A 26,194-nucleotide genomic window follows, 5' to 3' on the forward strand; every position below is an offset into this window, starting at 1 on the left:
TAAAAAAAAGATAAGTAATTTGGAATTAGTTTAGAAAAGCACTGGTTGGAAACTATTTCCTTATAGACAAATGAAAAGGTAAGAGACATATTGTTGTCGTGAAACTGTAGTAAATTACTGTATTCCTTTATTCACCAGTGTTATATATAAATATCCTTTGTATATACACAAAAGTTTGCCACTAAGAATGATATGAAATATAATAAGTATAATAGTTGTGGAAATATATGCTCACCAATTATTACTACAAATTAGGGGGAATATAATGGGAAACATGAGCAAAATAAAATGGTAGCAGACAAATATTTTCTGCCAGCAGTTGCTAAGTGTGGTATATAACAGAATACATTAACTCTTTCCTGCCTCACCTCCTTCTGTTCCATTAGTGTGAGAGTTTATGACCTATATAGTCAGTGTATAATTGGGGTATATGAGGGGATAAAGGAGGGGTAGTAGAGATAAGTGGATACAGAATTGCAGCTTAAGAATATTCACTCCAAACTATCCACTGAGTTCAATCATATTTACGCTTTAGTAAGTATGTTAAGAGGGACGCGGGTGGCGCTGTGGGTTAAACCACTGAGCCTAGGACTTGCCGATCAGAAGGTCGGCGCTTCGAAATCCCCGCGACGGGGTGAGCTCCTGTTGCTTGGTCCCTGCTCCTGCCAACCTAGCAGTTCGAAAGCACATCAAAGTGCAAGTAGATAAATAGGTACAGCTCTGGCGGGAAGGTAAACGGCATTTCCGTGCATTGCTCTGGTTCGCCAGAAGCGGCTTAGTCATGCTGGCCACATGACCTGGAAGCTGTCTGCGGACAAACGCCGGCTCCCTCAGCCCATAGAGCGAGATGAGCGCCGCAACCCCAGAGTCGTCACGACTGGACCTAATGGTCAGGGGTACTTTTACCTTTACTTTAAGTATGTTAAGACTGCAGCCTTCTACTTATGCATCTTTACCTAAAAGTAAGTTTCACTGACTTCAATTAGACAAAATCCTAAATAAGTGCACATAATTGCAACTGTGCAGAGCCTATCCTATTCATGTTTATTGAGATAACCTACTGAGTTCAATGGAATATACAGTACACCCAAGTAATAGAAAAAGCAGCCTTATATAATAATACTCAGAAAGAAAAAGTCTCACTGTTTTCAGTGCCATCTACTTCCCAAAAGTGTGCAAAGTTACGCACAAGATTCAGATATTGGTGATCCTTCTATAACATCCCTGCATTCTCTTCTTTTGAATCGTCCAAACAATCATCAGAGCCAACCTATAATTATCATCTAAAACACCTGTAGGTGACCGATATAAATTAAATACTTCCTGTAATCTTGTTAACTATGAATTATTTGAATATTTTGAATGACTTTACATCCTGATATTAAATACATGGAAGTAAGTCCTTGCAACATGATAGTTGTGAATGTGATCCTGATTAATGTGCATGCCAGATACATGGATGCACCCAAGGTAAAAATGAAAAACGCCAAATGAACAGTCTCTTGTACGTGCAGATATAACTTCACTGGATGACTGCTAGTGTTTTTAGGAGCAGCATTCTATCAAACCTCATTCCAAAATACCAAGGCTGCAATCATATGCATGCATACTTCAGTTGGAAATGTATCTCATTGAACTCAATGGGAGTTCAAATGGCCTGGTCTACATGTCACATTAAAATCACAGTTAAAAACAAAATATGGTTTAATGTGAATGTGCAGTATGCTTTAAAAATTCTTGCTCCACTCCAATGTTTGAAACACAGATATATAAGCTAGGGACCAAATGGCACCTTTAATCAAGGTTACAGTCGCCAAAATTGAATGTCTAGTTGCCATTTTGGGGCAAGATGGCTCTAAAGTCTTATTTTTCAAATGATGAACTGACTGTGGTTGATTATCAGTTAAACATCTGGCTAGTGCAGATGACAACCTTGAACTAGGATAAGAACTTTGAGAACTTAAAGAAGAAAAGTCACTTGAGCCACATATATATTGGCCTATTCCTGTCCCTTTTTCTTAATGGTCGCTTGGACCATTCTTAACGTAAGAATATTCTTCACAACTGAGCAGGGCAGTGGGGTGGGGTAAGTGAAGAAAAACTACAACAGTTAACTATAGTGTTGTTCACTGCTCCTGTCCAAACATCAGGAGTTAAAGTTTTGCAGGACCTCCTCCATCAGCTTGAACAGCTCCAAGTCTTGGCTTTCCCAAGTGAAAGCAGGCTGCGCAAGCAGGAGGAGTGAGAGCAGCAGGGACCAGTGCAGCCCCGCCACAGGGATCAGGCGATGGGGCAAGCAGGCAGGTGAGCAGCTGGCCTCCAAGCTGGGCTCAGCACAGCTGCTTGTAGCAGGACGCCAGCCCTGCCTCACATAGATGGAAAAATGTGGAGTGGTACATAATGCTCTACAAAAGATGCAGTCTTCTGCTGCTACGCAATTGCACAAATCAGCTGGCTTGCAGAAGAAGAGACTGCCCTTTCGCTGAAGCACTATGGTGTGAACAAGGTGACTTGCGCCATAGCATGGCAGCAAAAAACCCCACTGCTGTGCACCAGCCTGCCAGATGGTGGAGATATTGGGCGCCATCCTGGTGCCCAGGCATCTTCACTTGGTCGCAAGTGGCTGAAAGCCAAGCGCAAAAAATTCCTGGGGAATTTTGAACATGGCTCCACTCCTGCTGTATCACCAGGAAACAAGTGACTCTCTGGCTTGCTGTGATGCCTGAACATGGGTCTGTGGTTTGTTTTCCCCAAACACATAATTGAGAAGTAAAGTAAGCCAAGATTCACACGTCACAACAAGCCAGACTGTCTTGTTTTCCAATGGGTCAGCAGCGGACAAGCAAAGGGAGAACTTTTGAGCCGTGTGCACCTTGCTTTTTTACATTAAACCATTGTTTGTTTTTATCTATGATTTAATGTGCTAAGCTTACCAGGCTTATGTTTGAGATGAGGGTGCAAGTCACATTTCAAGATTCAGTGCTTGCTAAGAAAACATCTCATATCCTGTAAAAAATAAAGTGATGGGGGGGGGAAGAATCAAGACTTCCTTTATCTTAAATAAAATATGGAAATATAATTGCTTAGAATCCAAGCCTTATATCTTCATAAAATACTTCATTCTGTTTACAGCTGTTCTAATACCAAGGAATAAATCTAGATTAATACACTGTTAGATGTAAATCAATGAGACAAAAATAATTTATTGTTTCTCCAAAACAAAAACAAGTGTGTTTTTCTGGTTATAAAATGAACGCAAATACAGATTAAAATTTCTTCATATATTTTGACATCAGCAAAAATATTAGTGAAAAACAATAAAAAGCTAATAATCCCAATTCTAAAACTTGCAAATTCATACCAGAGAGGACACAAGGGAAAGAGAATAAGAGAAACACCCAGGAGGAAAATGTCATTGCCCTGGCCTGCTGTCAATCACACTTGGGAGAAATAGGATCTACTGCCATAAGAAAGTTCAAAATTAATGATTGGAGTTACTGCTTTTGCATATAATGAAAGGCAGAATAAAGAAACTGAGACAAAGATAGTGTGTGTGTGTGTGTGTGTGTGTGTGTGTATGTACAGTCTTCGCCTTAACAAGGTAATGAGACAAGAACAACACCAGACAGTGATGTCACCGCATGAAGAAACAAAGGAAGCTGCACAAGCTGAAAAACTAGAACCCCTGTTCTGTGGCCTAAATGAAGAGACTATATCTGAAATCGTAATTTTAAAATGTCATAATTAAATTATCAGGTCCAGAAAAACAGTGTCATCAATTAGGTGTGAAACATGCTTACACAGAGGTAATCCCCACTGAAATTTGGAGCTTGCTTCCAAGTAGAAATGGTTACAATCTGTTTTATTCAACCCAAGATGTAGTTCTGTTTTATTTTTGTTGCCGTTATTTATATTTTGCCTAGTACAGTGTTCCAAGCTCACTTCTGAAAGCTGTTTTCTATATATCTGCCTTTTAAAAAGGGAGCTCGGCATATTAAAAGACAAACACAGCAGCATTTTAACGCTGAAAATCAGACAAGAGAGGCACAGAATCAGAAACAAAGAAAGTCTCCCCCATCAGGCTGAAAGCAAGAGGTTCAGCTTCGAGAGAGGTCTGGCCAGTTGTCAAATTTCAAACCTCAGGAGTAGAATAAGCACTGGGGTGGGTAAGGTGGGAGCAGATGAGAGGCCCCCAATTTCTGACATGCAACTCATGAGGTATAAGTATTTTGGTCAATATCGATTCCTAGCCGCTGCATAAATGACACAAGTATGAGGGATTTTCATTAAAAAAACAAAACAACAACACCCCCAACAAAACTGTGTACATCCACACAAATATCAATAAATGAAGCCTCACCCCACCAGGTTGTCCTGTGTTTTGGGGGTTTTTTTTTTGTATCCTTCCCGTCCACCTTTTAAATTCCTCTCCTTCCTCACCCCGCAACCCCAGCCCCGGGTTTGCCCGTCTGACACGCGCAGCCGTTCTCACGACGACCCCCACCTCCTCTCAATGTGTTGTGTTTCCCCCCTGCCCTTCTCCTCACCACCCAACACACGGTACCTGATATGGCGGCGGCGGCTCCTGATCCGGCTCAGTCCCATCCCCATAGCTGGCCCTGTCCGACTGGGACTCGTGCAGCAGGGAGATGTCATCCGAGGTGGGGGATTTCAGGCAATTCCCCATCTTCCCCAAAGGGAAGTGGGGGGGGTCTTCTCCTCCTCCTCCTCCTCAGAGACACAATGGCAGCTCCGGGCGACGGCTTTCCTCCGGCCTCCCCTCAGCAGCAGCAGCAGGAGCCCAGCTCAGGAAGCTCATGCCAGCCTGCCAGCCTGCATAAGCAGCTTAGCCCCGAGTCGGCTCGCCCCAGGGACCCGCTGCCTGCCTGCCCGCCCGCCTCCCCCTCTTCCTCGCCGCACTCCGGCGGAGAAATGGCAGCGGGGTTGGGAAGGGAAGGGAGAGCGGTCTTAGCCCTCGGCCGCCATCAGGGCCTCGGCAAGGGGCTTGCTTAGCCCTCCGGCGGGGGAACGGGCAGGGGAAGCGGCGTCGGCGGCGTCCAGGTATATACACAGAGCGCGTCTCCTCCCTCAGCCCCAAGCGCGGTTCTTCTTCCTGGTCACCAGCCTTCTGCGCACTGAGCTTTTGTCAGGCAGGCCTCTCTCGCTCCGGAGCTCCTCCTCCTCCCCTCCCCTCCTTCCTCCTCTCGCCCTGATGTCTACAGGCCCGGCTTCTCTCGCTGCGCGCCTGGCCCCCACCTTCCCCTCCGAGCCAAGGGAGAAACAAGCACCTTCAGGATCTGCGGCGGCGTTGAAACCGGCGGCTTTTTCCCTTCGCCAAAGGAGGCATTTTGTCCCGATATGCTTCCCGTATTAAGTTCCCGTCAGATTACGCGTTTCGTTCTAAAAGGAGGGCCTCCCCACCCTCCCGACACAGCTGTAGGACTTTTGTCTGGAAGGTGTAACGTTGCATCCCCTCAAATAAGAAGCAGCTGGCAACCTTTCTCCGTTAAGACTGTCGTTTTAATTCAGGGCAACTGTAGGGAGCCCGATCCTATGTATATACTTCCTGAGAAATCCCGAAGACTTGCTGCCGGATAAGTATGTTGGAGATGACAGCGTTAATATGTTGGCTACTTCCCCAATGCGCTGGCAAGTGTTGATTTCTCCCACTGTGTTGTTAGGTGGGGTGCATATTCTAATTCAGACTGGTAATAGCGAGCATAAAACCAAGAGACAACAATGGTTTTGTATTAACTATTAAAAAACACTAGTGTTTATAACAAAAAAAAATTGTGAGACACCAGAAATTATTCTCCAGCTTTGTTAATACTGTATTGTTGTAGGTTGGCAGGGAGCAGATTTCCCTAAATGGCTGAGTGCCAGATCTTCTCCATAATTCCTGAATTTAGTAAAAGTCAGAATTAATCAAGGTTTGGTTAAACTTTGCCAGACACGGACACCTTCTGGATTTAGTTATGCTAACGAGCCAAGGCAGCTCTGCAGAGCTAGCTGGATGGGCCATTAATAGTGGACCAAACCATCAGAGGGCAAAACTGCCCTCTGCCAGGTGAGGGAGAGTAGGACCTCTTTGCTGGGTGCTAGTGGCCAAAGGCAAAGGCCAAGTTTAGAGTTTCAACTCTGAATGATATTGGCTCTGAAGGAGGTTCTTGAGTCTGTAAGCAGGGAGGAGAAGGAGGGGCAGAACTCCATGTGATCTGGGAATGACAGGAGAAGCGATACACAGAGCAAGGCTTTTTGCTGTTCTTTGAATCAAATGCTGCACTTACGAAGGCCAGACCTGCTTGGAATGTGAATTCTCACAAATTAGCCCTTCATCTGGGTTTAAGTTGTATATATGTACAAATAAACCATATATCATAAAGATGCCAGTCTCCACTGTGTCTTATTCCCAAAGGAAACACAAACCCTGGGTAAATGCCTAGAATCCCTGAAGTGCACCACTCAGCAGAAATTGGGGTGGTTTTGACCTATAAAGCCTTATGTGACTCACGACCACAGCACCTGAAGGATAGCCTCTCTCACATGAACCAACCTGAACCCTGCGTTCTTTACCTGAGGCCCTTCTCCTTGTGCCCCCTCTAAGGGAGGTGCAGAGGGTGGGAACACAAGGACGGGCCTTCTCAGTAGTGGGTCTCTGTTTATGGAATGCTGCCCCCAGGGAGGGAGGCCTAGCAGCAGCACTGTTTTTAAACACCAAGCAAAAACATTCTTATTCACCCAGGCCTCTGGACTGTCATAAGCCAGTGGTCAGATCACCGCCTCTTTCAGGATGGCCAGGACCACTCTCTCCTGCAAGGATACATGGATTTACCCCTAGACTCATCTGGTTATACCATTTCAGCAAGTTCTAGCAAGGCAAAGGGGCAAGGGGCAAGAAGACACATCTGCCACATTGTCCTAAGCACCTTATCTGCACCGGTAGGCTGCATCCACCAAAACTGATCCCATAATGCTACAACAGACATTGCACCTCAGTGGAGACTGCAGTAGATATAGCATCAATATTGCTATAGAGGTGACTTTAGCCTTGAAGTGCCTTGCAAAGTATTCACAGTGGGTTTCCGAAGAGTCTAAAACTCTATTCCCTGGAGTAGGTGTTAGTAGACATTTAGCAGGCTGGCTACTATCTTTGAAACTGGGAGGCAATCCACTTCACTATTGCTAGTAGGATTTCAAAAATGGCTTCAGTTCAGTTCGATTTGGAAGTAGGCTGCTTGAGACCAGATAGAAAAAAAGTAGCATAAAAACTTAAGCTGGTCATCTCAGTGGAGATATTAGTACCAGTCATATGCAAAATAAGGACAGGTTATGTCATGCTAAAAAATAACCCACCCATATTTCTACTACCATAAGCCAGGTAGTAAAAAGACTGGAATTCAAAATTGTGTCTACTCTTTATAGATCAATTCTGAGACTATAGCAAAAGGCCACCTTAAGCCCCATCAAATATATTTATAAGCAATTTTAAGGAGAAGGGAATCATATTTTGCCTGCAGTATGTTTTCAAAGTTTCAGACTGACTGTCTAGAAGAAAGGAACTGTCTGAGAAGTGACAAAAGACAAGGGGCCTGTTCGTTCATCAGAGATCACAGGATGAGACAAAAGACAAGGGGCCTGTTCAGAGATCACAGGATGAAGGGAGATCACCATGCTGAGATTCAACATTGCTAGTTTGTTGCCAAGGTGGTTCTTAGGGCTGCTGTGGGTTGTCTTACCCTCTCCATCAGCCCCGCAATCTCCAAGAATTAAAAGTCTACCCTGCAAGAGGCTTGACAGGCCTCCATCTGATCACAGATCCCCTATCCAGCTGAATATATACATTTTCTACTCCCCATGTGAGAGGGCAAGATTTCAGTAATCCATTTGATTACTTCGTATGGCTATGATATGGCACTGTGTACGAAGGCTAGCACAACAAAACTCGACAGCACTTTGCACCACAAGTTACAACATAGATGGAATGCACAACCCTACCAATGTCAGTAGGAACACAATATTCTCCCCCCTTGTGTCAATTTAACATGGTGACCACAAAAATATTAACTCAAAAACATGAGTAATTGTTGAACTTCAACAAGTATCGCAGTGACCTTGTGAAAATTCTATGTAATGAACAGCACAGGTAAAGATGGCACAGTATCATACACAGGTATCTGATTCACCAAGGAAAGGGAAAGAGACACACACACAAAAACAACAGTGAGAAAAGAAGCACTGAAGCAAAAATAAAGTTCTCAGACCATGTGCAACCAGTGGAGCAGCAGCAATTTGCCAGCACCAGACTTCCACTGGGCCACTGCTGCCACACATACCGTAAGTTGATGTACCATCATGATTTGTGTTTTGAACCAGAGTGTGTTTTGAACCAGAATGCCACTGGTTCATGTCTCATGGCCTCGTCCTGGTGGCCTTGAACTTCCTAGGTAGCTTTAAGCAAGTCACTATTCTCTCTCAGTATATTTCCAATATGACAATACTAAAATAATAACACCTTCATTGTCATTGTACAGCCTGTGTACAATGAAATTAAATGAGCCTTCCCGCCCCCCCCAAACACTCAATCTCTTATCGAACAACACACCACCTCGCAAATCAATTTCGCTATGTTATTTTCCATTCAACAGCCTAACAGCCCACGGATAGAAGCTATTTTTTAGCCTGTTGGTACAGCTGATTATACTTCTATATCTCCTGCCCAAGGGTAGAAGATTAAAGAGGTGATGGCCGGGGTGTGAGTCATCCCTGAGAATTTTTCTCGCTCTCCTAAGGCAACGATCCCTTGTGATGTCATCTAGCGGACTCAAGGGACAGCCCATGATATCATGTGCTACAGCATGCTTCACCACCCTCTGTAGAGACTTTCTGTCCGTGGCTGTCAGGCCAGCATACCACAGTGTGATACAATATGAAAGGACACTTTCTATTGTGGACCGGTAGAAGGAGTTCATCAGCTGTTGTTTAACATTACTTTCGCAAGACCCTGAGGAAATGGAGTCTCTGTTGGGCCTTTCTGACCACCTGAGTTATGCTGATTTTCCAAGTGAGGTCCTCGCTAAGGTAGACTCCCAGGAATTTAAAGGAGACTCTCCCCACACAGCCCCCCCCCTGATATACAACGGGGCAGGTTCCCCTCTCTTCTGGAAGTCCAACACCTTTGTCTCACTAATATTTAGGTGCAAGTTATTCTCTAAGCACCATGTAGATACTTTTTGAACCTCCCCACTGTATGCTGTTACATCTCCCCCTGCAATTAGGCCTACTTTGCAAGGTTTTTGCATGCAAAGATTATTGCAATAATTTATGGAAAAGCAGCAGAAACGGTCTAAGTTGTTCTCATAAATGCTACGTGATTTTTAGATTTTCCTACTAAAATCTGAATGGTTTAATCATAAACATGGTCTGTTAAATAACATTCCTCCAGAGGAAAATGGGATTTGTTCTGCTAAGGTTTTGAAATTTAATTTATGTCACTGTAAGTATTTGTCTATTCACAGCCATCTCTATCTTGATCTGAGAAGGGAAAACCCAAATTATGTCCATACTAGGAACACTGGGAGGGACGCGGGTGGCACTGTGGTGTAAACCATGGAGCCTTGCCAATCGGAAGGTAGGCAGTTTGAATCCCTTCGACGGGGTGAGCTCCCATTGCTCGGTCCCTGCTCCTGCCAACCTAGCAGCTCAAAAGCACACCCAAAGTGTAAGTAGATAAATAGGTACTGCTCTGGCGGGAAGGTAAACAGCGTTTCTGTGTGCTGCTCTGGTTTCGCCAAAAGCGGCTTAGTCATGCTGGCCACATGACCCGGAAAAACTGTCTGTGGATAAACACCAGCTCCCTCGGCCAGTAAAGCGAGATGAGCGCCGCAACCCCAGAGTCATTTGTGACTGGACTTAACTGTCAGGGGTCCTTTACCTTTATCTTTTTAGGAACACTGGAAGCTCTGCCACTGAGTGATGGCCCTTTCCGACATGCTGTCCACACAACAACCTGAATACAAAAATGTCTGCCATCTCTCACCTAAATTAAAATGACTTCCAATATGTTTAGTCAGTTTTAATTTCTGAAAAAAATAATTCAGAATTTATGTTGCCCAGTACGTATACATTTTTTTTAAAAAAATCTTAAGACACATTACTACTATTCAACTGCTTTTTCATCACAAAACTCAGATTGTAATTTCTCCATGTTTCATGTAAGCATATTCAAAGAATTTGTTTGGTGGGAAACAGAACCATCAACATTTGTGAGAAGAGTTAAAATTATTCACCAAGATGTAAAATACCGATCATGGATTTTGCACTGTAGAAATCTTGGTCAATGGCTGGTCCACTTGTGATACTGTGGTCGAAGAAGGTGGCATGATAGCATTGTCAGGTTCTGACTTTAAAATATTCTGCGTCTGGTCTGATTGTGATATTTCAGTGGAGAAGGGCCCTGTGATAGCATTGTCAAGTACTGGCTTCGAAATTATCACTGCTTGGTCTACTTGTGATACTGTGGTAGAGTAAAGCCCTATGACACCACTGTCAGTTTCTGACATTGAAATTGCCAGTGCCTGGTCTACCTGTGATACTGTAGTGGAGAAAATCCCTATGACAGCATTGTCAAGTCCTGTGTTAGAAATTGCCTGTGTCTGGCCTGCTTGTGATACTTCAGTTGATAAAGGACCTGTGATAGCACTGTCAGGTTCTGACTTCAGAATTGCCTGTGTCTGGCCTGTTTGTGATGCTTCAGTAGAGGAAGGCCCTGTGGTAGCATTGCCAGGTTCTGACTTCAGAATCGCCTGTGTCTGGCCTGTTTGTGATGCTTCGGTAGAAGAAGGCCCTGTGGCAGCATTGCCAGGTTCTGACTTCAGAATTGCCTGTGTCTGGCCTGTTTGTGATGCTTCGGTAGAAGAAGGCCCTGTGGCAGCATTGCCAGGTTCTGACTTCAGAATCGCCTGTGTCTGGCCTGTTTGTGATGCTTCGGTAGAAGAAGGCCCTGTGGTAGCATTGCCAGGCTCTGACTTCAGAATTGCCTGTGTCTGGCCTGTTTGTGATGCTTTGGTAGGCTCTGTGATAGCACTGTCAGGTTTTGGCTCTGAGATGGTTGGTTTCTTTAGTGTCACATCCTTTGAGGTACTTGGTTCTTTGACATCATATAAACAATGGTCTGGCTGGATTCCTTCCAATACTTTACTAGATCTTGTGAGATCATTGTCAGGTTTTGGCTCTGAGATGGTTGGTTTCTTTAGTGTCACATCCTTTGAGGTACTTGGTTCTTTGACATCATATAAAGAATGGTCTGGCTGAACTCCTTGCAATACTTTACTAGATCTTGTGAGATCATTGTCGGATTTTGATTTTGAAATACTTGTTTTCTTCAGTTGTGGTGACACATCATTAGAGGTACTCTGCTCTTGATTATCTGGCTGTTGTGGAACAGGAACCAGATTGTTTTTGGGGGGCACAGTGCTGGAACCATTTTCCATGTTCACGGATTGTTGGGAAGAGACATCATCACGTACATCAAATAATGATTGTATGCTGTCACTGGACCGAGACGGAAGCACAATCGCTCTGGATCTTATAGTCAAACCTCTACATGATATTTCTGAACTGCCTTCTGTATCAGAGCTGCCATATATTTCCTTCATAATAACAAATTCCTCTTTGGAACATGTTTTAGTAGCTGCAATGAAAAGGATCACATTGTTCATTAGAAGTGCATGATTTAAAAAATGTAACCATATCATAAATTTATATTAGATAAAATGAGTTGGAACCAAAGATCTGTCTGAGGAAGGGGATGAGCAGAAGCTGTCTTTACCAGCCCTTCCTTTCAATGGCAGGGATGCAGGTGGCGCTGTGGGTTAAACCACAGAGCCTAGGACTTGCCGATCAGAAGGTCAGCGGTTCAAATCCCCACGACGGGGTGAGCTCCCATTGCTCGGTCCCAGCTTCTGCCAACCTAGCAGTTCAAAAGCATGTCAAAGTGCAAGTAGATAAATAGGTACCGCTCCAGTGGGAAGGTAAACGGCGTTTCCGTGCGCTGCTCTGGTTTGCCAGAAGTGAATTAGTCATGCTGGCCACATGACCTGGAAGCTGTCTGTGGGAAAACGCCGGCTCCCTCGGCCAATAAAGCGAGATGAGCGCCGCAACCCCAGAGTCGGTCACGACTGGACCTAATGGTCAGGGGTCCCTTTACCTTTACCTTTCACTGGCAGCCCCATGACACCTCTAAAATGACTCCCTCAAGAGATGGGGGAACCTGATGAATGGAGAGGGCTGTGACACAAGGGAAGGGAGATAGTAAAGGTCAAGGAGAAGCAGATTCTGCGAACTGGAGTGCTGCTTACAGATGCCTGATTTTCAGTGATTTTAGTGTATTTTATACACGCATATGAGTTCAGAGTTCCTTCTACACATGTGCATGTACGTAGCCAGGATTTATATGGGGGGGCAGGCCTTTTGTTCAGGGGAAAGAACCTCAGTTTGCTATGTATTTTTATTTATTTTTATTGATTCAGGGGGGCAGCTGCCCCCTCCCTGCCCCCCCTGGCTACTCCCATGCATATGTGATATTTTTCCTGTGGTGTAACTAATTACTAATTTTTTTGTGTATTCTTGAATTATTTGTATCTCACATCTTCAGCCCCTTGAAAGGGTCCTCGCAGTAGATAAGAAAACATGCACAAGCATAAAAGGGCATCAAAACATTTAAAAAGTAAAGAATAAAGCAACAAAAGCAATTCAACTGATTCTTGCCATGAAACAAAGTAGCAAGGCCATAATAGAGATTTGCCTAGCTGTGGTGAGTCAGAATGGCAAACGCACCCCAAACTTAGGTAGGTGGCACCAAGGTTGCATCACAATTCATTACATTTGTCAGGCAAAAGAGAAATGGGACGAATAAAAGTAGCTGAAAGAGAAAGGTGACAGAGAAAAGAAAAGGAGAAAGCCATATAGGACAAAATTTTAAAAGTTGGTTCTAATTTGCAAGTTGGAGTTTAGGGTAGATGTATTGAAGACTCTCTTATTAAAGAATAATGATTATTGGCCAGCTTTTCAAAAGCACATACAGTGTGTGTCTGAAAAGCACCATTTTCACTATATGGTAACTGAAAGTGACCAGAAGAGCTAGAATCTGTTATGGGTTTTTTTGTATCCTCTTCCATACTGCAAACTTATATTTTAAGTGTTAAATTTATACAAACAGAATGCAGCTGTAAAAGGAACTGTGGGTTCTGAGTATTAATGAGAGAAAGTGTTGTTTTATTCCTTTTGGCACTTTTTTGTGAAGAGATCAAGATTAGATGTTCCTCATAAGGAAACCCATGCACTTTAGACAATATGGTCTCTGTGTAAGAGCCCTTTCTTGTGGATGGACAATACAACATGGTATGATGACTTCATCTGTTTGTTTCATCTATTTGTTTACGTTACATTTATTTCCTGCCCTACATTTATTTCCTGGCCTAAGCATCCTCAGTCAGACAATATTATTGTATGTAGGGGTATATCACATTGTTACCAAGAGCCTTTTCACAAAATGTTTTGCCTGAATCTAATTTTTCTAGTCTTTAAAAATAGACAACTGATAGTAGGAAACATGCCTTTTCACATAGTTAATAGTTTACATGATTTCTACTTTGTTTTATTTTACAAGCGATGTCAGTAGTATAACAAATTCTCAAACTGCACTCTTAAGAAAAGTTTTAATACCTGTTGCCAATATTTGATTCTTCCTTGATTCCTGTGAGACATAAATGGAAAGATTATCATCAAAGCACCATGATTATTATATTCAAAAATGATATAAAATAAAGTACTTTCAACTGTAACTTGCTTGGTTTATAGCTGGCTTGTAACAGACTCAGGAAGCCTCTGTATTCCTGTCCTAGTGGATCTGTCCCTGCTCCAGCCCCTGTTCTGCCAAAACTCACCTACTGAGACTTCTGCTCCAATGTACTTGGTTTCCTATGGCTCAGAGTTGCCATCTTGCAGAAAGACCTCCCTTGCTAAACTAGGTCAAATGTGTTTAGGGTTAAGGTATTAATTTGGCCTCAAAATATTACCAGTGTAAAAATGCCACATATATTAACAGTTCATTTTCCATTATTATATTTTACCTGTGGGTGTCCAAAATGAAAATTCTGCGAAAGAGAAATAGGCGGACAACACTGAGAAGCAGTGTGTTTCCATTCCTTTTTGGATTCTTCGCCTTTCAAACCAGCTTCAAGAAATGGAACAAATTGCCTGAAATGCATTTTAATACATAAATATTATGGTTCTCTTTGAGATAGATCATGAATCTAAAGAACTAACATGTAATAAAATTAAATAGCTAGGTTTTTAAAAATGCTTCGCTGGTATATTTCAGAGGTGGGAACCCTAAGGCCTAGGAGCTGAATGTGGTCCTCTATTCCTCTCTACCTGGCCTTCAGAAACTCTCCACAGGCCACGCCCCTCAATGACTCCAAGTGTTTTTGACTGGCTGGAATGTGCTCTTGAACTCCAATGATGCCCCTTGCTTTTCTGGATAGAGATTACAAAGTGGTATGTGCTCATGGGTAAAATTTATATCTGTTGCTCCACTTCCTTTTATCTCTAGCCCCATCCACACTGGTGTGTGGCCCTCAGGATGAAAAGGTTTCCCCAGCCTTGGTATAGATGGATGAAAAAACACTTGGCAATTTTTAGCTGACCTGAATGGTGAAAAAGAAGTAGAGACTATGCAATAAATCAATCTCTTTAAAAGCGGTATTGCAAAAATGATTTTGATAAAGATGAATAACTTGTACAATGATCAAGAAAACTGATTAAGGAACAATTCTGGGATTCTATTTAGTTGAATTTACTGTAATAACCATTTTTGCACTTTTTAATTTATGAACCCCCCCCAAATATATCAAGTAGGAGGACTTCAGTGGGACACATTTCTATTAAAGGTGTTTAGCTTCAGAGTGGTAACCCTCATCATAGCACCACGAGACAAAGGCAATATCTAATTAAGTCAATGGGGCTGCTGAGATCAAAGCTATTTGTTTATTTAAAATATTTTTATACCACTTGTAATTTAAAACTCACAAAGTGGTATAACCATACTTTGGGGGTGCTGTATCTTAATGCAGTGCCATGGCTGCTAGTTCCATGGCCTTCTAGTGAGTCCTGAATGCCAGCTGAGCAGTGGCTGGGCAATACCTATGCATTAACATGGGAGCTCTTTTGTGGCTCCAAGGCAGGTGGGGGCAAGAGGAGGAGGACAAGCCCCCACTGCAGTGCACCTGTATTCAAAAGGCAGCTGGCAACATTGCAGAGGGAAGGAATAGAGACCACCACCACAAGGCACTGGCTCTGGTAAATTGCAGAACCCCAAATTACACAAATGTATATTGTCCTGTAACAGGGAATGTAATCCCAGGCTTATTTGGATCTGGTTGGCAGATGTGCACCATCTTCTTGCAGAGAGGAGGGGAGCCATAATCATATTTCTCCACCTGGGACTTAAAATGTTTGGTATGCTCATAGTCAAAGCGGCTCTCCATAAAACATTGTGCTTGTGGCCCTTTCCCAGTCACACTGTCCCCTCCTTGCCCCCTCCCACAAGGTTAAGGGACACCATCAGACTCTCCAAGTGTCCCTATTTTCCAGGGACATCCCTGATTTAGAGAAGGCGTCCTAGTTTCTGATTTGATCCAGGAATGTCCTGCTTTTCCCTAGGATGTCCATATTTTCATTGGAGAAAAGTTGGAGGGTATGGAATTGTCCAACTCCCAAGTCATCTGAAGACAATCCTGTATAGGAAAGTTTTTTTAATGCTTAATGTTTTATTGTGTTTTCATATATGTTGGGGCAACCCAGTAAGATGTGTGGGGTATAAATAGTAAAATTATCATTATGGAATGGGATGTCCCTATTTTCATTGGAGAAATGTTGGAGGGTATGTACCACCTACCCTGTGGAGATGGAGGGAGGCAAAGGCAAAATCAAGTCCTGCTCCAATTGGACGGTCCATCTCCCCACCTGGGTAAAATTTCCACGTTATATAATTTATTTGTCTTAGTAGCTTAAAATTGTAAGTCCTTTTGGGTGCCTTGGCAGAAGGGCAGTATATAAATGCAATCAATCCGTCAATAATAAAAATTCCCCAGTTCATGGAGATGTAATAGGTGCGATACTCAACCAGTCCTTGCCCTAAGCCCCACACATCCCTATCGTGGAAACAGTACAGCAGGATTGTTAATTGTGACTGTCTGGTATGATTATATTATGTCAGTCCTTCCAGTCCATTTCCAGTCCATATGAACTTTTAAAAGGCCTAAACAACTTGCAGTAAGTTTACCTGAAGGATCACCTCCTCACATAAAACCGCCTCGACTTTAAGAACATATTTTGATGCCCTTCTCAATATACCACCACCAAACATGGTGCAGAGAGTGGCTGCTAGAGTGAGAGCCTTTTCAGTGGTGGCACCCTGGTTGTGGAATACTTACCCCAGAGAGACTTTATTCGTGGCGACGCTGTGGTCTTTTTGGTACATTTTAATTTTATTACTCTATTTTTTATTTATTTATGTCTTAAAACATTTAGTGCCTTTCAGATCTTTGGGATTTTTAAGATACATTGTTTAGAATATATATAACAAGATGAACTACTAAAACCTTTAAACCTACCTTCTATTATAGTACAGGTAACCTGCTGCTAATGCCAAAATAAACAGAGCTAGTCCAAAAATAGTGGCACATGCTATAAGGGCAGAAGTTACATGCGTCAAAACATCTAAATAGAAAAAAAAATATTTTGAAAGTTAATAGTATGTACTCAACATTTACTTGTGGGTGTTTCTTCTTTAAAAAATTACACTTCTTCTGTCACAAACCAGAATGTGCAAAGCTAATTAGACATTTATAACAGCATATCCATGATACTGAACGCAGGTCCCTTACACAGCTGCAAAGCAGAGTGATGTAGGGCAATTAAAAGTAGGTGGGATATGGGTGCTGACCTCTCTCCCTGTCCTTCACTTTTGACCATAACAATCCCTTCACAAAGTTGTGTTTTTAACCTTTTGACTCCAGTACCAGAAATAAACCCATCTAGCAGAAATTCTGCCATACATCTAGGGCTGAAAGGAGGGGAAAAAATGGGAAGAGAAGGGTCTCTTACTCCCTTCCTCCTGGGCTGTTTCCTCTGCTTTAAATTACCATCATCACTACTTTACAACAATCTATTTTTCCCCTATGGGCCAAGAGACAGATTACTTTATACATTTCATTCTGTAATTTGTCTCTCTGCCCATAGGATAGAAAAATAGACAGTGAGTCTTTGGTCAGCATTGGCCTTTTAAAATTCTGTTTAAAACATAGATGAGTATTTAAAAGTAGTATTAGATCTAGCTGTATTTTTTCAACAATTTTCAAAATCAGCCTCTACAGTACTTTAATACATTTGGCATAGATTGTTTTGCCAATATGACAGAATGCATGCTGGCGACAAATGTATTGCTCTGCTTTCTTTTGAACCACATCAGCAAGGCTAAGAGTGGGGTCTTGCCATCTGGACAGCCCAGGACCTCCATACACACTGCTCAAGCTTGCACCCCAGGGAGGTCACTTTGGTGCTGCTAATACAGTGGTTTGACTTCACCCACGGAGGCACACTCCATTGTCTCTCAAGGCAGACAGATGCCAACAACAAATTATTGCCATCTCACTGACAAACAGAACTAGGTTGTTTAGGCACATAACAGAACCAGCACTTCCCAAGGTGACACAACATAGTGAGCAGGAGAATAGAAAATTAATTAAGGATATGTTTCCGTGTTTCTGCCAGATTGCAGGGCTGTCTATCTAACAAGGATTAAGATATTACCAATAAAACACTTATGGATTGTAAAAAAAAGTACAGAATCACTCAAGGCAAGATGGCTTGCCATTGCAGGATGACTCATGGGAAGTGCTTCATGAATGAAATGATGATGATGATGTTTGTCTACTCCATCTCCAGCAAGTCTATCATATCAGTAGCTAGAACTTCAGAGACTAAGGCTAAGGTCTGTAGCAGAAATCCATAAACAGGGCCCTGTAATCAGCAAGGAACTCAGAAATTGCAAGGCTCAATATTATGTTCCTTCCGTTTTGAGTGATATCAGCCTTACAGAATCTTCCAAGGCGTCCAAGATTATACAAGCTCTATTACTCAGGCCACAATCTAGCTCCATCAGCAGTATGGGGCACACTAACTCTTATAGTTATGCAACTTCATATACAGTATGTAACAATTTACTGATATGCCAAAAAGAGAAAGCACAGATGTTTAGAATTTGGTGTCAGACTAGAAATCCTTGAATACAATTCTTATTTATATTTATTTTTTATTTGTGTTAACATTTGCAAGACATTTCCCAACTAAGAAGAGTCCTCAAGGCAATATTTAAAAAAACAGCAAAACAATGAAAACAAACTTAACATTAATTTAGCACTGCCAGAGCAAAACAAGGACAAAAGTGAGCAAAACCAACAACAAAGGCAGCAGCCTCAGCAAGACCAGCAGTCAGAGAAGATAACTTTTCAATACTTAAAACCTGTTGGAAGTATGACATCCTTCCCTAAATATATGAAGGTTAATAAGGGGCCAGACGAGCCTTTCACAACTTTGGCTTCACTTCCCCAAATAAAAATATTTTTAATATAAAGCAAACATGGTTTGTAGGACTGTCCTATGTTTAAAGAAATCTCAGCTGATCAATCAAGCTGGTTTTAATTTATTAATCTATTAAATCTGCATAAGTTTGCATTATTAAACATTTATTATGAAGCAAAAAATGCTTCCTTAGTGCAAGAGCATTGCCATGATTTTTGTTGGGGGGGGGCAGCCAAAGTTGTTGGGCTTTTCTTGGGAAGTCACAGGTAAAATACCGCTAAATAGGAGGGGCAGGCTTCTGCTGGGGGGTGACGGCAGAACCTCAGATAATGGAGTACTTTCAATGATTTTCAATAATATTTGTGAAGTCCCCCGCCTTGACTACGCCCATGCCTTAGTGTTTTGGATAATGGATACATATTCTGCAGTACCATCTCAAAAGAGGCACTTCCTGTGTAAGAGGGAATGACCTTTCTAAAGTGGTGTCTGCCATCTTCACTTTTGTAAAAGAACTCATATTAAAAATGTTTAACATTTTTTTTGGGGGGGAATACATTGCCCAATTACTCAGGGACGCTTTTAAAAACCAGGATCCATTTTAAGCTATGCCTCTAACTAAGGAGTAGATTGCAACATCCATTAGTGCCAGCCAGCATGGTCAATGGTTAGCAATGATGGGAGCAGCAGTCCAGCAACATCTGGACTCACAGATTCCTAACTCCCAAGCTTGCTATCAATTAAATGTTATAGCCTTAACTCTATTTTACATGTAAATTATAGCATAAATAACAGCAGCGTAAACCTACCTACAGATATTGGTACCGTTTCTGCTTTTGCTGATCGTTTCGTTCTTCCAATAACCGATGGACCTTTAAAAATGTGTTTAAAGAGATATAACAAGATTGGTAAACTCTCTTCCGTATCAAGATGCTTTCTTACCATGAGTGCTTTTAGAGGCAAAATTCTAAATCCCTTATGAGCAACACTCAAGTATTTCTTTTTTATTCTCTTTGAGGGTTGCATGAGATATTTCAGCACTTTTGTGATGTAGACTGATGCCTTTGCTTCATCCATTTCTGAAGTAAATACTTCATTCTTCACACCCACAGCAGTTTTAATGGCTGGGAAGGTAGGACTTATTAAGGAAGGCTGCACATAGTAAATTGTTGATAAAACTTCTATTCCATTTCCCCCAGATTTATTTTCTTTAGCTCTGAGCCACTTGGCTAATTTTATTAATTTTTTGCTTCTGTACATTTTTATTTGAAATGCAGACTCCTTTATTTGTTGAATGTTGGGCATTACAGGTTCACGTGCTGAGAATATTTTCTGTTTGCTGGCACTACTTCTTTGGTAAGTTAATGCATGTATAAATGGAAACTTCTCATTTACATTCACAGAATTTTTAGTTCTTGTTTTCCATTTTTGCAACTTGATATTTTCTCTGATAGCAAAGCTTGTCCACCGCTGAAAACTTGAGAACTGACCGTATTTTTTAAATCCCATATATGGGCTGCTCCATTCTCCATTTAATACTTTCTTCCCATCAGTCATTCTGAATTGTTCTTTATTGTAAATATTTGTGTTCTCTTTAGAAAAGACTCTTTCTTTGACAGAAGTGAATATTCTATTACTGTTATTCTTAGATTTTTTCTTTTGTAGTACCTCAGCTTCAGTAAGCACTTTTCCTCTTGGTATCTGTGGTTTTACTAACTTTATCACCATACTTTCTAAACCTTCCTGATCTTTTTGGAAATATGCTTCTTCAACGTTTAACATCATATTTGTTTGACATGCTATATAACCCAATAGTGACCCGGCTCCTATGGGTTTGTGCCTATTTTCAAAGTATGTGATTTGCAATTGCTCCTTTCTTTTAGTTTCAGATTTCTTTCTAGCACCATTCAAAATACTGTGCCAATTCACTTTTACTTCATAACCACCACATTTTCTGTTCAGAATATTCCTGAGTATGTGTCTTAAATATTTTCTTCTTCTCAGAATTAGTTCACTTCTTCCTAGATGTTTTCTTGACATGTGTACACTTATATTTCCATCTGTAATTGGATATGGATTTCTTTTATATAATATTACATATTTTAGCAACATTTTATGCTGATAGTTCCTGTAAGCATTCTTCCTAGATGTTTTCAAATTTGTTCTGAAGCTGCTGTAATTTCTGATGCCCCTTTTCTGCGTTGACTGGTCTAAGATCACATTTACTGATGTTTTGCATGAACAATTTTTTGCCGCTGGTACTGATACTTGTTGATACTCTAGTACATGTCCTGCAACGAAGCAAACAACATCATTAATTTAATTGAAATATTTTAAGCTGCACCAAGTTCTAGTTATTATAAGGCTAAATAAAGCTCAGTTACGTATAAAGCTAATTTTGCCAGTGCACAGTTTTTTAGAATAGGGTTTATCAATAACTCCCTCAGTACAGTGACAGAACGTTACAGTATGGCAGACTTTCATAAATTTATAGTGGCATTATGTAACATCATCACAACTGCTAAGGACTAGTTCATATGTGGGGGTTTTGTAGTAAGGTTAACGCTTACTGGGAAATGATATATAATAAATTGAAAAGGATGTTAAAAATAACTTTTATATTTAAAAAAAACCAGAAGCTTTTCTTTTAGGAATTATAGGGACAAAACTACCTAAATTGTATAGAAATTTATATATGTTTGCTACTGCAGCAGCAATAATGTTACTTGCCTATAAGTGGAAAGAAGCAGGAGTCCTAGTAAAGGAAGAATGGATACAAAAACTTATGGAATATGCAGAAATGGTGAAACTTACCAGAAGAATAAGAAATCAAGATAACAAACTTTTTATAAAAGAATGGAAATGGTTTGTTGAATATTTACAGATAAATTGTAAACAGATAAAAAACATTAGCAAGATTAGTGTCATAACCTGCAGTTTTATAAGAGTATATATTTACAGGAGATAATTAAATGAGTAAGTTAAATTAACTTGGATATGTATAAGATATTAAGAAAAAAAATTTTAAAACCACAGAAAGAGGGGGAAAGAAGTCAAATTTTGGAATGTCAAATTGATTGTAAAACTAATGAAATGTATAAATTTGAAAAGTATAAATAAAAAACTAAAACGACAACAACAACAACTGATAAGGACTAGGATTGTCATAACTGTAAAAGCCACATGCCTTCTGTCTCTCTTTGTCATACATCATACTCTAGCTTGACACAGAGACACGGTGCCTAGACAGGGTCTCCATGAAGCTCCTGTTTTAAATGCTATGCAAAAAGGGGGACTTTTCCCCTCAGCATCCCTTTTACCAATAAGACCAGTAACCACTAATGGTGCATGTGGTGAGGCAGAGCCCCCCTGCTAAAAGAAGCATTGCTACAGCTTACCATGCTGCTGGAGCTGGGGAAGTAGCGAGGCATCGTGACCACCAATCTGCCACACCCCTTGGTGCAACCCCATGGCCCAGTGCAATCCAAGTCATGTCTGCTCAGAAGTAATTCCTATTGAATTCAATGTAATTCACTCCCAACTAAGTGGCACCAGGATTATAGCCTTAGGCAGTGGTCCTCCTGCTGTTGATGGACTCCAACTCCCATCAGTCTCAGCCAATCACAGACAATGGCCTGGGATGATGGGCATTGTAATCCAACAACATCTGGAGTGCCACAGGTTAGACCAGGGGTCAGCAAACTTTTTCAGCAGGGGGCCAGTCCACTGTCCCTCAGACCCTGTGGGGGGCCAGATTATATTTTGGGGGGGTGCAAGAGTACCATGAGCTCCAGTGGCTGCTTACCTGTGTTTTGCGAGCGGCAGGGGCTGGTGGCGGTGGAGGGATGATGAGCGGCGCGTGAAAGGGCTCCGGAGAGGGGCTGGTTAAAATGGCAGCCACTCGAGCACTGTTGCTGCTGGCACCAACAAAGCCCAGCCCCCTTCCTCTTCTAGGCAGTGCGGGAAGAAGTCAGGAGGAGGGAGGGAGGAGGCACCGCCACTCCCGCCATGTGAGGGAGAGGGAAAGTATGTGTGCTGGCGATCCCTGCAGCGATCCCTGGACCATCTGCAGACCAGATCCAGAAGGCAATTGGGCCTGATCCGGCCCGCGAGCCTTAGTTTGCCTACCCATGGGTTAGACGCTGAGGGAAGTTACAATAAATTATATTTCTAATCAGCTATCACAGCAGCCATTAAAATATACCCAAATCAAGAGGAAGGCCTGCCTATAAGGAGACTGGAACTGCCAGCAGTTCCCTATTTGGTAGGAAATAGAAAGGATAAACACGCTGGAAATTTAATATAGATTCATTTGAGGCATCTCAGAATTACTATTGGTTTTTTTCTTGTTTGTTTAATTCAGATTTGACTTTGTATCTATTTGAATTCCACCGTGGGTCTGGCAGTTGTATCTAACCTATAATGATTTTTGTTATGTCTGAAATATAAAGTTTCCTTTAATTCTCAGGTTTGAAAGTCAGAGAGTGACTCTAGATTTATATTGTTGGGAAATGGCAGTGCCTATGAAACTTGGTGAAGGTATTGAAGTCAATATATACCCCTGCCATGCTTATTGCATTGAGGGCAGGGAACTAAAACCTCAGCCCCACCAAATAAATGCTACCCATAACTTCAAGCCCATACCACACAGTCTTCCCATGTTTTCCTTTCAAATACCAGGGACAGGGTGGGGAAGGAAAGAGCCCCCTAGTTTCTCACCTGGCCACACTTCCCAAAGGACAAGCAGATGGCCCAGAACAGGAGACCCTGTGACTGGCACCAGAACCAGCAGTGTAGCCATAAGGGATCTGGTGCTCAGCATGGCTTCCTCCTGGCTGGTGTAGAGGTAGAGTTGTTGTAAATGGTATGTTCCACAGTCATCGCTGCTGTGATTGTTGGAATGGAACAGTATGAGCAGGGCCTGACAGTTGAAAACAGTTGGAGCCTGCAGCTGTTATGGTTATGTTGTGCTTGGCTCAAAAGAAGTGATCAAGTCTCTCGTTAATATTTTCATTACCAGTTTACTGCTGCTACAGACCACCCTAAAGGGAGCAGCCTTTTCTAGAGCTTTTATCACACAGATCTATAGGGGAGCCTTTGCAACTCCCAAACACACTTGAATTCATCGGGCTGTAATAATCAGTGGAGACGCTGATAGGATGGAAAATCTCTATATGGAAATACAGAAGCAACTGCCTCACCTACAATGTATTATTCCTCTGTGTGAGTACCTGGGAATCTGTGAAGAGAATAAGGTGGCAGGGAAAGATGAATGGCATTGCTGCAACACAGTACCTCAGCAGTAAATACATTACTGGCCTAGAAGATCAGGGACTGCAGTTTATGGCTGCATTCCTAGTCCCACTTGCCTGGAAGTAAACCCTATCAAACTCAACAGGATTTATTTCTGAATAGGCATGGTTAGGGCTGCACTGTAAAATACAGCGTAGCCTACCTAGTAAGCCCACACTGGTAAGATATGGCAACAGTAATGTCTGCAGCTAAGAAAAGCTTTCCTATTTAGGAGAGAAATTAAGATGGCTGAAAAGCTTGTGGTCCTGATTTTACAAAAGTATGGATTTCTGTTTGCCTGCTGAATCAGATTTAAGCAAGACGGAAACAATGAAAGCAGGAGTTAAAGCAGTTACCCCTCAAACTAGTTTTAAAAGCTATGTGGAAGCACAGGGATCCTGCCTAAATTAAGAACTTATTATCAAAGCGAAGATTGCCACAGAGGGATATGTCATATTGTTTAATGCTTCCAAGGGAATTAGAGGAAATGTTTTAAATTATCTGCTTTAAATTATCAAAATATTTAGTACAAAACACATACCTTATTTCAATTTTCATAGGGTTTCAAAGTCGTGTTATTCATACTATTATGAGTTTTTTGAGGGAGGCTATATGCCTGAGGCCCCTTCTAATTCCTAGATCCAGCATGGATTCAATTCCTGGAATAGCCAGGCTAGCTTCACAAAAGAAGCGGCTCTGTGCTAGACAGCAAATGGGTGGGACCCTCTCCCTCAACTTGCTGGTAGTTAGAAAGACAAGAGCCAGCGTTAGAAGGTAGAAGCAAGGCTACAGGCTGGGCAGCTGGGAGATAGAACCATGCCTGATTTCTGCTGGACACTGAGGCTGTGGCTATGGGAGAAAATATACCTCGGGGTGTTAATGCTGTGAACCCCTTCATCATAGGTTCAGGTTGTATATATGTGTAAATAAACCATATATCCTAAAGACTCCACAGTCTCCACTGTCCCCCATTCCAAGGAAACACAAACTATGGGTAAGCACCTGGTCCCTCTTGAATCTCACACCGCTCAGAGATTGTGGTGGCATGCAAAAATATGTTAATGTTCCCTTACTTGCAAGAGGAATCACTCACTGATGAAGTTCTGCTGGAGAGATTCGGTATTGTCACTGGCTGGAAAAGAGAGAAACAGTGGAATATGTCCACAAAAGGAATGCTGGTGAGCTCCCATATAATGGCACAAGTTTCTGCTGATGCTGATTAAAGGACTCCTGAAATTATGAGCACCACCAAGAAAAAGAAAATCAAGGTGAGTCAGTGGTGAAGATTGCTGCTATCAGGGGGACCCTTAAAGAACTTGATATCAAAGGGTGGCAACCAGGCTTAAGTCCATCCAAAAAGGGTTGTGTGAAGTGAGGAAGCTCTAGATGTCAGCAGGATAACCCAGAATATACTTGCAGCCATTGTTTCTGGTTTAGGAGCAGGAAGCACTACCAGGAAGGATACCATTCAACCCAAGAAAGTTAAGCAGCTGCAGGCCAGCAAAACCACAATGTTACTCTTAGGAGACCCAGAATGTCCCATGCATGTCAAAGGTCTCAGGCACAAGCAGCATATAAGGTCAAACACACAAAACATCTACTTATTAAACAAAAGTGCAATTAATGTGAATATGGGAATAATGAGTTTGTATCAGTTCTTGTGTTTGTATGCTAAGTCATTGTCCATTTTATATTGAATTTGTTAGAGATAATTCATGGATAAATAGATATGGTGAGGTATAACTGGCAATAAAACTATAGAACACGCACATGCCCCAATCCAGACTGGCAATTAAGGGATGGGGGGTGAACCCTTTCCTCCAAGCTGTCTGCCTAACAAAAAGCTGCCTTCTCTCAAAGATGCACCACAACCAAAACATATGACTGTGGCAATCTTGCTGGCTAATTCTCTGGCCTAACACACAACACCTGATCCACAGTGTAAACATTACAATTTGGACACCTGACCCAGCAAGCAGGCTGTAAAAGAAAAAGCACAATTGGGCTCCATAGAGGGCGTTCACACTTGACGACTTTTTTATTTACTTAGGCTCAGACCTCCTGGGCCTTCCTAACATAACTCCAATTCACCCCACTTCATGGCAAATATCATCTTAAGAAGGATTTAAGCCCCCAGCCCCCAGTGGTGCAGTTTTAATTCAGGCCTAGGCTTGCAGGAGCTGCTGTTTTTAATTTTATACCTTTTACATAAAAATTGCAATCATTGATTTCTTGTCATGTCCAGTTTGGCCCATAATGGTCT

The 26,194-nt window shown here is 41.9% G+C and overlaps 2 protein-coding genes across 3 annotated transcripts in view; both read right to left on the bottom strand.

Annotated features, from left to right (window-relative positions):
* Positions 1-5,334, bottom strand: part of RNF11 (ring finger protein 11) — a 35,697-nt gene extending 30,363 nt beyond the window's left edge. Inside the window, exon 1 of one of the 2 annotated variants that reach the window (XM_053392475.1) lies at positions 4,565-5,334. In XM_053392475.1, coding sequence (XP_053248450.1) covers positions 4,565-4,687 — 123 coding nt within the window. In that variant the 5' untranslated portion in view covers positions 4,688-5,334. The remainder of the gene's footprint in view (positions 1-4,564) is intronic. The other variant, XM_053392476.1, reaches the window with a different exon arrangement.
* A 4,723-nt stretch (positions 5,335-10,057) lies between these two features.
* LOC128415783 (uncharacterized) lies at positions 10,058-23,588 on the bottom strand. The gene is made up of 6 exons (XM_053392477.1): positions 23,359-23,588; positions 19,449-20,930; positions 16,674-16,779; positions 14,130-14,256; positions 13,723-13,753; positions 10,058-11,689 (listed from the first exon to the last, which is right to left on the bottom strand). The coding sequence occupies exons 1-6, from the start codon at positions 23,459-23,461 to the stop codon at positions 10,305-10,307; spliced, it is 3,234 nt and encodes a 1,077-aa protein (XP_053248452.1). The 5' UTR covers positions 23,462-23,588; the 3' UTR covers positions 10,058-10,304.
* Positions 23,589-26,194: the final 2,606 nt, after the last annotated feature.

The sequence above is a fragment of the Podarcis raffonei genome, chromosome 6 (assembly GCF_027172205.1).
Source record: "Podarcis raffonei isolate rPodRaf1 chromosome 6, rPodRaf1.pri, whole genome shotgun sequence".
NCBI lineage: Eukaryota > Metazoa > Chordata > Lepidosauria > Squamata > Lacertidae > Podarcis > Podarcis raffonei.

What these genes read in the sequence shown, in the direction of transcription:
- LOC128415783 (XM_053392477.1), bottom strand. Translation starts at nt 23,461, where the DNA reads ATGCTGAGCACCAGATCCCTTATGGCTACACTGCTGGTTCTGGTGCCA. An exon ending in AACGGTACCAATATCTGTAG is followed by an intron (nt 16,780 to 19,448) that starts GTAGGTTTACGC and finishes TTTTCTATTTAG; the next exon opens with ATGTTTTGACGCATGTAACT. An exon ending in TTCATTTTGGACACCCACAG is followed by an intron (nt 13,754 to 14,129) that starts GTAAAATATAAT and finishes TATGTCTCACAG; the next exon opens with GAATCAAGGAAGAATCAAAT.